Below are 13,895 nucleotides of genomic sequence, written 5' to 3'. Positions count from 1 at the left end.
CAATTATGGACCCTAACGGGCACAGCAGGTAGGACTCAGAAGACTTACACTTAGTGGAACTTAGTTTTTCCTCTAAAAACTTGAGATATCAGTAGATTATTAAGTTAACTTTACTTTAACTTTTGCACAGTTTTTTATCTATATCTCAGAACGGACAAACATTTCAGCAAAGCTGTCATAGTAAACGTTGTTTTACATAAAAAGGCCTATCTAATGATATGTATGACATTGCTATTGATGGGGTATACCAGGTCCCATATATTTGTGCCCATTGTCCTTTGCCAAGGTTTGTTTATTGGCCAAGTGACCGTTTGCCCAACATTTTATCGCCTAGTAAAACATGGCTTATCTCTGTCATCGTAACAAGGCAACTTGAATCACTGTGATCGACTCATTTACACGTAGGTAGTTTTATATGTAACACATACCGCAATATTTTGAACGCGGATGTGCTAATTATATCAGTAATAATTACGATAAAATTTTATTTTTAAGTATTATACAACCTTTTTTATAATAAAATTTAAAAATGTGCAAGTTTTTTTTTTATTTTGTGCCAGACAAAGCCTTCTCAATTATTAGGTATTCAGACTAACAGGTTGTGCAATGGAGGGTCCATCTTGACTTGAAAAAGGGTATCGATAAATTAAAAAACAGATTTCAAGAACAACATTTTATTCACAACCATTTATCGACAAGACTAGATCTTCATTTCGCACCGAACCCAAAGGAGTTGCACTCAGCACCTCTAGTCAAACCCGCACCATCAACGGGGAAGAACACTTCAGTAACAGAACCGGTAATACCGTCATTCACAATACCGATATCTCCGGCACCACATTCATAATTTACCGTACCAGTACCCGTAGTTGGCAGTAAACCTTCCAAACCAACGGTTCCCAAAAATGGAAGCTTGCCAGTTACAAAAACTGTTCCCTCAATAATTAAGTCGTCGGAGAATATTGAAACGCCCGCTGGGCCAATAGGAGCGTATGGAGCTGAAGTGTCTACCATAAGGTTGGCTCCGATTATACGGCCGTACATTGGCGTCACAAGGCCGGCAATGTTCTGCCCTTCGAATGCTGGATATTTGCTCTCACATAACGGTTCTCGAGGAATTGCACATGGCGGGATGCATTGAGTGACCACTGCCTGGAAAAAATATTGATTCCGTTACAACATGATAGACATGAATCTACGGACATGGCAAAAATTCAAATAGGTAGGCAATGCAAGCTGTGCAAAGGGGAGAATTTAGTATTTGAGTGAGATTTTATTAGGAACAGGTAAAGATGGATGAAGTTAGTGGGTACTTACTTTATAAAGTAGTGCTTGAATGCAAATACAGAGGATGCCTTTCACCAACATCATGTCGTTAAACGTTACCTACTAATATTTAAAATAACTATGTTTAATGAGTATCAAAACTTAGTGTTTTATAGCAAGTAGGCTTATCAATGAGTGCAACAGAATTGCATAATGTCACGATGAAATTATTTATTACATGAATTAAAATTGCAAAACCTATTTCTTAGACAGGCTTGGGTACGACCTTTTAAAACGTAAACTTCAACGTATTATCTGTTTAAGTAGGCTGGGCTACAGGAGGAGCAATACCATACTTATGCTCCTTGTAAAAGACACGTTTTTCACCGTATGTAGACATGGCGGTCAGAGTTGTATGGGTCACTATGAAAAACGTGTCATGAATAAGGTGTCACGGCACGTTCAAAAAAACGTGCCGAGTACGAGACCTCTTAGGTCATGGGTTAGCCAAGAATGGATAAGTCATAAAAAAGATAGTCCTAAAGAAGAATAATAATTGTTTCTATTTACTAAACATAAGTTTATCACTTTTAATAAATAATAATCCTCTGTCAATTTATACCTTCCGATTATCAATTTGTTCATATTGCTAAATCAGGTGTAATTTATCAAAACTTATCGTCTGCCGATTGCAGATCGCATTGCCAGGTGTGATAATTATTTAACCGATGCTAAAAATCCATCTTGCGCAATATTGGAACGCAACGTCACTGTAGGCAACACTTTTGTGGGCTGGCTAGCTAGCTGTCACATTTTATTTACCATCTCGACGATTTGTTTTTCAGTAGAAAAATTACCAATAACTGACGTAAAATCTTGTAAAAATCAATTTCGACATGAGCTGTTTTGAAAATCTAACAATGCCGAGTTGTGTGTGGTTCGAAAGTGGAGAGAAGAGGAACATTCTTGCTTCCATATCATCAGGACTCCTGGTTTGTATTTGATGAATCATGCACTAATTCTATTCATTACATATTAAGGTACAAACAATAAGTTCTTTAAAAACATAATCATCAGTATTTAAGCCTGTATGAAGCTTACATTGCGAATATCTGATCACAAGTTTCTGTATTATTGTGAAACGAATGACTGGCGATTGTACCTACTATAGGAATATGTTTTACAAACTACCAAATGAAAGTTAAGTTTGTTTATTTACTGATAAAATATGATTTTAATATCGTTTCGACATATTTCAAGTGTAATATTGAAGTAGAATAAATTTAAGAACTTATAGTAGGTAGTAAGTAAGTACCTACATACAAAGAACATCTGTGCAAGATATTTTACTCTCTTTTTTCTGCAGTTCTTCACAGGCTGGTGGTTTATCATCGATGCAGCGACAGTGTACCCTGGGAACCTGCCCAATGCTGCTCATGTGTGCGGCGTGATGGCCACACTGTCCCTCATCATGGTCAACTCTGTATCAAATGCACAGGTTAGTGACCTTCTTTGTAGATAAAGTATCTTTGCTGTGACTGTATATTGTAGGTCATGTGATTCATTAATTATGATGGTGGTTTCCACAAAGCCTTTTGTATAATTTTTGCTTCAAATATATGTAAAGTAGGTAGGCATCTTATCAGATTCAAAACAAAGCATACAGATATCTATTGTTATGAGTTTACAGGTAATATTATCTATTGTGTGAAAATATTGTCAATCATATGATTTAATAAATGATCTGATTTCTTTATTGAGAATTGTTTTTCATAAGAAAGTCATTGTTTTGGGAAATAAGCAGTGTAGACAGAATTTTATTATTGTTACGTGTAGCTTCAGAATCAATGCTCTAGTAAAAGAAACAGTATGTAAAGAAAAAAATATCTTCTTTTTCTATCCACCAGTAATTTGTTTATTCCTATCATAGTTTCTATACCATTCACCTCCATAGGAATCTACTCTGTACTGGGCAACTAAATTCAATATTATTAAATTGTTTTTTCTTTCTTAGGTGCTTTTAAGGGCTAGTACTATAAATGATTTGACTTTAACTTTGTTAATGATTAAATTAAATTTCGTACTCAACAACCAAGCTTTCCATTTTGTAAAGCACTCTAATTTACCCAAATATTTTATTTATTTCTTTATCCTTGAATGACAAAGATCAATCTGCAAAACTTCCAGGTTCGAGGTGAGACGTACACAGGAGGCTGCATGGGTCCCCGCGGTGCACGTCTGTGGCTGTTCCTTGGGTTCGTTGTAGGGTTTGCTTCACTCATTGCAGCCTGCTGGATTCTCTTTGCCAACTATGTTAATGCTGGTGCGTATATTTCTATGATAAAATGTAGTTTTTAAATTATTTAGTACTAGCTGAACTTGTTCCCACACCGAGATTGAAAATGTTTCTTTACTGTCTTTCACTAGCTTTAGTAGAGTGTAAGCATTCACATTAATAACACTAGTATTAGAAATAATTAAATTATAAGCATTTCAGATTCACATATGGTGGGCATGACAGATCAAATACATATTTTTATTTGTGATCTGATTTTAAAATAATTTCATTTACTTGCTACTTCATTTAATTACTTTCTAACCAACATATATTTTACCAAAGCTAAGCTAATTACTGTAATAATTTATTCCATTATGAAAAAAAAAAACCAGTTCAATACACTTCAAATTAATTACATTACAGGTAGTTCCAAGGCAACATGGCCAGGTGTGAGTTTGTTCATGCAGAACGCATTCATCTTTGCCGGCTCGTTAGTATTTAAGTTTGGCCGCACAGAGGACTTGTGGGGGTAATCTATATAATCTTGTTCCGTCCGTGTTTGTCATGCCTAGTTATGATTGTGCCAAGTGACGATAAACCGAACAGTCTTATAGCTTCCTATTTATAATCATGAAGTAAAGTTAGTCCAAGTTTAAACTTATGAAAGTCTCTGTGTAACTTTAATCCGTGATTGTTAATATGAAAATAAGGTTGTATGGATAGTTATTGGTCATCAATATTTTATGAAGTTAATACCGAATTGATGATGATATTCTTATATGGGAAACGCTTGAAATGCTTTTTATAATGCGGGCGAGGTCTATTATTTTCTGCTTTTGTTGTATTCCATCAAAAACAATACTATAACTAGGCATGCAAAAAGGATTTATATAATCTAGGTTAAATTATAAATATTTTAAAATTATAGGTAAACTTTTTAGTGTATTTTACATAATTATTAATCTCTGTTAAGAACACATTAGATTTCAATAATTATTTTTAATATTATGTTATATTTGTATTGCTAATATTGTGGGAAGGAACCAGTCAAAAATGTCTGTATAAATAAATAACTTTATTGATTTGGCATTAATAAATTACATTGATTGAAGTACATTAAAGATCTTAATAAGAGTATTTATTATTATTTTATTCTACACTTTGGTTATGACGAGGAACAGTATCATTTGGGTACAAAACTTCATATTTTTCAATATTTATAAATGTAGTACAATAATTGTTTAATGCAAAATCTACAAAATACTGAAAAAACCTATTTATTCATAAATCTTGGTTAAAATTAGGCGGGAGGTATATTATTTAGTGGTTAGTCAAACTGGTTAAAAAATTATTAATTGGTAACATTAAACTAGGGGTTTTAGGAAGAAGGTTTACTACGAAATTATTTAAAAAGTTTGATTAATTAAAGTCTTAGAGCTTGTTCAGTATTTATGTGGTAATAATATGATACAAAATAATAATTTATTGTTTCATAATTTCGTAGTAAACTAGGTTTTGAAAGTGCACACACCGTTCGTAGTAATGCAATCATAGATTTCTTTAGAACATATTTTTATCTCCATGCTTCTTTGGACCAAAATTACCAGCAACCATTTCTATTGTATTAAAATATTACCGTTTATATTTTAAAACAAAATACAAGAAAATATTGCACACACTTGGGTTACATGCCAACTCTCTAAGAGTTAAATTATGTACTTTTTGGTCATAATCAAAACCTTCTTAAAACTAACTCAACGACATCACTACTTGTAAGCGAATTAGCTCAGACGTAAAAGATGTGAGGAATCCAATTGACATTACCTTTCTAATTTGAACATAATAAAATTCTTCATTTGTTATGCACTGCATTCTAGATTATTTGATGTCTTAATAATTGGCATGATAATGGGACCGGGCTATACAATGGCCCGGCTAAATCTTCAATAGTGACATTACGCTATCGAAAAAAATGTTGGAGACATTTTGAATACAGACATAACTATTCGCGAAAGTAGCTTACTAACCAACACATCTTTACTTTTTATGCAAAAGTCGCTTATCTATCATAGCAAATGCCGTTGACCTAACCTAATTAACGCCTGCTTAGAGTCTTATCTGCGTCTGCGCAAGTTCTGCCACTGTTGCCATCGGGCAGACATAATTGGTCGACGCCACAACCGCCGTTCCTATACGCGCAAATGCTTTGTTCCTGTGGACACTGATCCGGGGCTACGGCTACTCCATACAGTCTCCTTGAAGCAGTAGCTATGGGCACCTGGCTGCGGATTTGATTGTCAAGGTCGTAGGATTCGATCTTCAATCTGAAAGAAGATTTATGTGATTGTGAAACTCGGGCAAGGTCAGTAAAGAGACGGCAAAATAAGACTGAAAAGATGCCTGTATCAACTTAAAGCTAAAGCAAAAAAGTATGTACATTGTATCAAGGACATCAAAAATCATGGGGCGCATTGAAAACACACAGATTTTCGCAGTTTTGCGCGACTCACGTTTTCCAATCAGTCCAATAGAACTTATTGCCGTTGATAGCAAGCCCGAACGGATAAGAGCAGTTGGCAGCAATGGTTTCCTTCTCCTGTGTGTCGATGGAAACGCAGATGATGCTAGCCAGCCCGGCGTCGGCGTAGCAAAGACGGTCCCTCAACCAGTCAATGGCCAAGGAGTTGGGTAGTGCTACATCGGTCTTGTCCAAGAAGATGCCTCGTTGAGATCCGTCCATGTTTGCCCATTCAATTTTTGGATTTGTGCGCTTCCAGTCTGACCAGAAGATTTTTCTAAAGAGAAAAGAAAATGGTGAGTACATTTTTATTCTATCTTTTCGAAAGGTCATGGAAGTCTTTAGCATTGAAATTAACGCAAAAAATATATAATTTATTTACCCTCTTCGTGGATGTACGGCGATGCCTCTGGGGTTGGATATATTGTCGACTGCAAACAACACCTTTCTTGCTTTGGTGTCCAAGTTTGCTACTTCAATGGTTAACTTCCTAGAATCAGTCCAGAAAATGTTCCTTGATGACCAGTCCACAGCTATACCTTCAGGTGACTTAATACCTAAAAAGTAAAAAAAATATAATCAGTATTCAGCAAATATTAATATGTAGCGGCAATTTTAATAGTTAAGACAACTGAAAGCAACTCACCTTCCGATAAGAAGAAGCCGGAGTCACTTCCGTCATATGCAGCGGTTTTGATGGCGAAACTAACAACATCACCCCAATATATCTTGCCGACTTCACAGTCCACGTCAACGCCTACAGCGATCTGCGATATGGCACTGTTGAATGGCGTTGCAAAGTCTCTCGGCGTCACTTGGAAGGGAACCCTATACACGGACGCTCCATCACTCGCTACCAAGAAGTTTCCAGCCTTCCTCGGGTTCAACTCGCAGTGGCTTCCGTTACCGTTGTAGCCAGAGTTACATTCACAGGAATATACATCATGCCTCTTCAAGCAAGACGCGTGCAAATCGCACATGTTAGGATCGTTTCTACAAGTCGCTTCAGGGATGCAAGTGTAACCGTCACCGTTGAATCCGTCTCTACAGACACACTGGTACGTGATGTCCACAAATGTGCAAATGGCATTGATGTTGCAGTCGTTGGCAACGTCGCACGTGTGTCCTTCTGGCACACACTGAGAGATACCATCGCCAGTGTAGCCTTCGTCACAATGACAGTAGTTCAGGTCCAGTTCAGCATCGTAGAGACAGGAGGAGTGCTCAGTACACGACGCACCGTTACATAGTTGTGCGTCAGGAATGCATGCGTCGTTCTGATCCTTCATGTAACCTTGGACGCACTGACAGATGTACTCGTTGCTGTTTGCGTCTGGACGACATTCAGCGTTGTATTCACAGTCGGAGTTGTTTTTGCAACTGAAGTTTGGACGGCAGGAGTAACCATCGCCGTGGTATCCGAGGTCACAGACGCAGATCAGTTCCTCGGTACGTGTAGTGATGCAGTGTGCATTGGGGCCGCATGCACAGCTGCTGCTGGTTCGCTCGATGCACTCAAACGCATCGCCTTCGTAGCCTTCAGGGCAAACGCAGTGCTTGCCTTCCCAATCGCCTGAAGCGTCTGCTGATGTGTAGGAGCAGACGGCGTTGGGCGGACAGTCTGCATCCTCCTCACATCTGACTGAAAATATAATACTTTGTGTTATTTCTTTCAATCAAACTTGCAAATAAAAAGATCTCTGGCGTTAATGAAAGTGAACTTACTCAGAGGGTCGTTGTTGTCCGTTGTTTGTGGCGGATACTCGGAAGAGCTCGGGCGGTATTCGGAAGTTTGTTGGTTGTTATTTGGGTCTGAATAGCTGTTATCCGTAGGCGGTTGATATTGATTCGGCGGAGGTGATGGATAGTTCTCGTCTAAGGTTTGTTGGTAGTTGTGGTCTGGTTGCTGATTATTGTTGTTATCGGGCGATGGCGAATACTGCTTAACTGATGTATCTTCATAGTTATTTTCAGAGGATGGCGGGTATTCATTTCCAGTGGGAGATTGATACTCATTATCTGGAGGTCTCGAGTAGCTGGAGTCTGGGTAGCCTTGGCTGGACTCGGTAGCTGGTGGGTAAGTGGGTTGTGGTGGGTATGTAGGTTGTGTTGCTGTAGACGAGGTGTCTGTTTGTGCTTGAGAAAATGGATCAGAAGGGTTATAATAAGGATAAGTAGGTGACTGATAGTTATTTTGCGGGGGTTCGGGTGGTTGTGGTTCGTAGTCAAGTCGACATAGCTGGTTGTTAAGCTCATCTCTGTAGTCTGTGTAACCAGGTGGACACGTGCAGCTGAATGCATCACAGTTGGGGAGAACAAATGTCTCATTGTAATCAGCCTCGATGTTATAAGAATGTGAGTTTTCTGTGCAAGTCTCACCGTCACCGGAGTAACCTGAATTACATTGGCATGTGTAACTGCCGTCAACGAAGACACAAGAGGCGTACGGCGAGCCACAAGGTCTACCACAAGGCGACTCGTCGTAGTTTGGATAGCAGAACTGTCCGTCCCCATTGTACCCGGGATTGCACGTGCAAATCGGCTCTTCACCAGGATTATCTATACATCTGGCGTTGACATCACACTTTTTCGTTTGGCATGTGGGAAGTGGTTTACAAGTTATGCCATTCCCTAAAAATCCTGGACGGCATCTACATTGAAAGCCGCCATCATGGTTGTGACATTCTGCATTATTGTCACAGTTGTGTGTTCCAGCTGCACACTCGTCCACATCTACACAAATGAGGGCATCGTTTTGGTAAATGTTCGTGAAACCAGTTTCGCATACACAAGCGAAGTTATTACCTTGAACCACGCAAGTGCTGTGAGGACCGCAGTTGTCGCGTCCTTTGTTACATGGGTTCTCCTCGCCTAGAGGGAATATCTTGTTGCTCATTCCGTATCTCACTATATTCTCCCTAGTTTCATAACCTAAATAGTTTTTGCTTATTTTCAAGGTTGATGGCGTATTGAATTCAGGCGATGGGGGAGCAAATCGACAAGTGTTAAAGAAAAAGGATTGAGAAACTCTTTGTTCGTACTTTTCTCCCGTAATCTTATTTGTAAACGTTCGGGTAGACTCGGAGCGTATATGGCCCGGTTCTACGAGAGTGTACTGTTCTTCATAGTCAGTAATTTCAAGTTTTGTGCCTGCAAGTATAACTGGCAAGGAACCTCTGACGTCTGTCTCTACAGTGATCTGGTCAAACACATCATGACCGAGATATTCCTGATTGATTGTAACTCTGTCACCAGAAGCTGGGAACCATACATCTGCGGTGTGGTTGAACCACGAGCCTGTTAGTTGGTATCCGTTTTTGGCAGATCCTGAAGGTTTGGCGAAAAGCCAACCGACCACACCTCCGAGTACATGTAACAACTGCAGACTGCTTCCGAGGCCGCCTGGCACTAGAGAAAGAGCGGTGTACGCTCTGCCGTCAGCTACAACCACATACGCCTGAATGTCTACATCGTTCAGATTTACGTTGTTTATAACACCATTTATTTTTCCGTGAACACGTAGTGGGACATCGTCCTTGATACAAGATTTTCCATTTCCGTAGAATCCTTCTCCGCACTCGCAGCATATTCCGGCTTGGTAGTCGACGCACCTGGCTTGAATGTGGCAGACGCTGGGGCCGCTCTGGGCACATGTTTTGGTCTCCTCCTCGATTTCCACTTCATTTTGGTTGTATTGGTCGGGGACAACTACGTTACCTTCCGCTGGTATATCGCCGATACGAAAAACGTACCTTCCAGGCTCGTGGACGTTCGACCATCTGAAATACACATAGACATATTAATTAGAAAAGCAAATGTAAGGTAAATATTTTTTAAATGTTTTGTGATTTGAATACTACTTACGAAACGATATTCCTGATTTGATGACTGCCTGATCCACGAAGGGTATAAATGCGTCCGTCTTCGGAAACAAAGCCAGCTTGAGCCTTTGCGTCGGGCAAGCTTAATACTTGTGTTTCCTTCTGGATCCATTGGATATCTCTCTCGGGGTATAGGAATTCCACGAAACTTTCTGTGCCATTGCTGATGATGGCTGCTTGGAAGCGGTTTCTGCGGTCGTTCGGCAATCCGTTTGAGGAGTAAGTGACATCTTCCCACGTTGCGATGAACACGCTGGTCGGTTTGAAGTCATAGTAGTCATGGTAGTTGTTCTGTACGCTCTCTTCGGCTTTGGAGAGCACGTGCGGTTCGTCGGATTCTCTGTAGTAAACGGCCCCCGCGTCTGTCGTGTCGATGTTCGTGTAGAAGGCAGCGATGGAGGGGTACGGCAGCGGAAACTCAATGTTCAGGAACGATGGGATGTCGGCCCTGAAGGTCAGCACTCCATAGTTATTTACCTGCGAATACAAAGGTGTCGTTGAACTTACAGAATAACACGGAACAATTTTCTATAACTATTGTACATCATTGTAATACATAGTAAGCGGTTATTTATTACGATTAGGCATATTATATAAACACGGCGGTGACCCGGTGGGCGATAGTGCGGTATCACGTACTTATTTAGGTAAATTCTACGTAAAGGTCTCGACACTTGCTTAACTCCAACGATAATGTGTTGATTGTTATAATTTCTAACGAAATTACAAGTTATGATATTAAAATTATAACTTCAATTCTTTAAAATAAAAATGAAACTAAAATGCTGATTAGATAATTTCATGTTTTGTTTAACGCGGTACCGTATAAGAAAAACAAGTTAAGAATTTGGCAATTGTGCAAATTGTGTTTCAATAAACTCGATTAGTTGAAGGTTTCTTTCAGGTAAAATCCTATTTTTCAATAATATTATCAAAAAAAAATAGGTATAGGTACGAGGATTAAAAAAAACAAAAGCTCCGTTCAGTGACCGTTGCTATCGCTACCCGCCCACGTGCATTTCCGTTCGCTCGACCGAACACCCTCTATAAATGCATGAAATGCACTATCGAAGAATGTCATACATTTTTTGCAAACATTTCTGCAACTGTCACGTATATTTTATTTCCAATATCTATATTTGGGTCAACCTTTGGATGCCTTTTGAAATGAAAATAATAAGATTTTCAGAGAACATATCTCGTTTGGCTGCAGGGAAAGGTTTGAAAGATTTTCAAAGTTTATTGTAAATAGGATTTACCTCTGGATACCATAGACTAAGTTGTGTACATTCAATACCCTGAATGGTTTGGGTGTTGTAGAGCTAAGTTACCGAATTAGTAGATCAGAAAAGGCGATTATTCAACGTTAAAGAAAAGCTTAGACTTCAGAGAAGGATTTACTTCCCAGCTACCTAACATTACTATATTGCTGCGATTTTATATTTGGAGTAGGTAGATGTAACGAGTTTCATTCAGTATTTCCGTGGCCCCAAATCAAAAATCAAATAATTATGTGCATAACCAAATGTGACATTTTGAACTGTTGCTATTAATTCAATAGGTAAGTTAACAAAGTGATTGTGACTCAATATTAGTAGTTAATTGTCATTGTTGAAGGTGTGATTCGTTGGGGTCATTGAGCTATATGAATGGTTTGGATATCTTAGATCGTGAAATTAGTGATACCGGGATCAGCAGATACTTCTTCTTCTTCTTCTTCTTCTTTCGAGTCGATGACATGTCATATGAGTCAGAGCAGAAACTAAAGTTGATTGACACTTCTGGTAGAAGTAGGATATAAGTAATAGACATAACAATTAAATACTTTTGGTTTCAAATGTTGCTAAAATAATCTCCATAATGATTAATGCGTGAGTCCGTCTAACTTAGGAATTGAGAATATTTTAAACTAGCTTCCGCCAGCGGCTTCGCCCGCGTGGTGTGTTGATAAAAAGTAGCCTATGTGATAATCCAGGGTATCACCTATCTACATACCAAATTTCAACCAAATCGGTCCAGCCGTTTTTGCGTGAAAGAATAACAAACATACATCCATACATTCTCACAAAGTTTCACATTTATAATATTAGTACATCCATACATTCTCACAAACTTTCACATTTATAATATTAGTAGGATATTAATAGGATGATTAGGTATTTATCAGCTTTAAATGTTTTAATCGTACATTTATAAACTTCAACTTATTTAGATAGCGCGGGCTTATTTTAACAATATGCTGTAACTAGTTCGTCAACTACATCTTCTTTGTAAGTATGTGTACCATCAAAATTCATGCATTGAGGAATTAGAGTTTAAAGTAGTCCATTAAGATCGCGTGAGTTGTACCAATTGTGTGTGGTCTACGCAATGAGACCCCAGACAAAGTACATAATGTTACATTTTAAGCTGTTCGAATGTTTTCATTACAATTTTATTCTAGGACTTTAGTAGGCATAATACTTTTCAAGCGATTAACTGTTTGATCTGACTGATGATCTGCAATATTTCATGTCATTCGCAAAACTCCATTGGAATAAACTTAATGGTTTTACGTTTCTTAGGTCTCAAGCCGCTGCAGACATGAAATCCTGACTCATTAAATTTTAGTGAGTATTCCCTAATTAGCGAAATGTAGAGTAGTTATCTCTTAAGGCATCTAATTGTAATCTGAGGGAGTAGCGTGACATTTTGTAAAAAAGAATCGGAGTTGACGAAGTGGGTCCTTACTTTAAAATATTCCTACATTAGCTAATATTTTTCTAAGCTATCCCGTTAAGGTCCAATCCTGCAATCCTGTTAAGTACAAACATACGTATCGTTAACTGATATCTAACCGGGAGCCGTTTACAGGTATTAGCCGAAGCGGAAAGAAGCCATAGGCCTTTAATACCTTTTAATGAATGAAGGAACTACTCAACCGCTTGCTAGTGCAGTGGAATTAGGTCGGGAGTAAAATGCACGCACAGAAATAATATAACATGGTTTTCGCGTTTGGTTCCATTATATCTTAGAACTAATTTCCTTCTCCTTGATATTATTGAGCCTTCGCCTCGTATTTAAAAGTTTCACGAGAGCAAACGATAATTTAAAAACTACTTTATTCTACGATTATTATTGAACTAAAACTTCTTGATACACGAATACTTAAAACTGTCCTAAAAATCCCATTAGGACCCACCATTCCTTGATACACAAAACATCAAACCTACGAGTATCATCTGAACAAACCCTTATAGTAAAGACCACGCCACACCGCAAGACATAAAAAAATCTACTCACAAATATAGTATCGTAAGTTTCTCCATAAAACTTGACGGGTACTTTGAGAGTTATTTCAGGGGATGCGACTTCGGCGCCGCGGGGCAAATTCTGGTCGATCCCGAGCCCGTGCGGGTAGAATTGGTCGCGCGTCACTGCGCTCGCACACGCGATCAGCGCGAGGACTCCCGCGCACGTCCACATCTCTCCACGATCCACACAACACTGGAATCGCTGGAATGCGCGTTAATGGGACGCACATTTTGTCGCACAAATACCACTATACGGAAATAAACCTTTGCTTTGTTTCGTAAGGTGCAGGGAATCTGCTCCTCAGTTTTTGGGTCGATGAAGATTTTCGTAATTGGTGCAGATTAAGGATGATCTTGTTTTCGTCATTTAGTAATGACCTCGTTTGTTATTTCGATTGGATACTTAGGTACAGTACTGGTCATAGTGGCCCATTAGATAGGCGTGGATCCACAGAAAGAATCATTAGGCGTCAGACATGGACTGGACTAGAAGTTCTAGACTACCTTTTTCGTCTTCTGTAATATTTCCTTTTCATAGAATAAGCCCAATGAAAGCTTTTCTTTCATTTAGAATTTGCATGTTTTAGCAGTCTTTGAGTAACAAATATTCTTAATTGAAAACAACAAACAATAATGTTTAATGAATTAGGCTAATTAAG

At 38.7% G+C, this 13,895-nt stretch overlaps 3 protein-coding genes across 3 annotated transcripts; 1 reads left to right on the top strand and 2 right to left on the bottom strand.

Annotated features, from left to right (window-relative positions):
* Positions 1-667: 667 nt before the first annotated feature.
* Positions 668-1,931, bottom strand: LOC124629838 (chorion class B protein PC10-like). Its single transcript, XM_047163422.1, has 2 exons — positions 1,318-1,931; positions 668-1,152 (listed from the first exon to the last, which is right to left on the bottom strand). Exons 1-2 carry the CDS (start codon positions 1,369-1,371, stop codon positions 709-711), a joined length of 498 nt encoding a protein of 165 aa, XP_047019378.1. The 5' UTR covers positions 1,372-1,931; the 3' UTR covers positions 668-708.
* A 113-nt stretch (positions 1,932-2,044) lies between these two features.
* On the top strand, positions 2,045-4,681 carry LOC124629839 (transmembrane protein 50A). The gene is made up of 4 exons (XM_047163423.1): positions 2,045-2,258; positions 2,633-2,764; positions 3,454-3,589; positions 3,968-4,681. The coding sequence occupies exons 1-4, from the start codon at positions 2,163-2,165 to the stop codon at positions 4,075-4,077; spliced, it is 474 nt and encodes a 157-aa protein (XP_047019379.1). The 5' UTR covers positions 2,045-2,162; the 3' UTR covers positions 4,078-4,681.
* Positions 4,605-13,425, bottom strand: LOC124629837 (nidogen). Its single transcript, XM_047163421.1, has 7 exons — positions 13,226-13,425; positions 9,927-10,420; positions 7,788-9,841; positions 6,709-7,704; positions 6,445-6,619; positions 6,055-6,339; positions 4,605-5,868 (listed from the first exon to the last, which is right to left on the bottom strand). The coding sequence occupies exons 1-7, from the start codon at positions 13,406-13,408 to the stop codon at positions 5,640-5,642; spliced, it is 4,416 nt and encodes a 1,471-aa protein (XP_047019377.1). The 5' UTR covers positions 13,409-13,425; the 3' UTR covers positions 4,605-5,639.
* Between the last annotated feature and the right edge of the window lie 470 nt (positions 13,426-13,895).

Source organism: Helicoverpa zea, chromosome 4 (assembly GCF_022581195.2).
Source record: "Helicoverpa zea isolate HzStark_Cry1AcR chromosome 4, ilHelZeax1.1, whole genome shotgun sequence".
Taxonomy (NCBI): Eukaryota; Metazoa; Arthropoda; class Insecta; order Lepidoptera; family Noctuidae; genus Helicoverpa; species Helicoverpa zea.
This window is presented reverse-complemented; position numbering and strand designations above follow the sequence as displayed.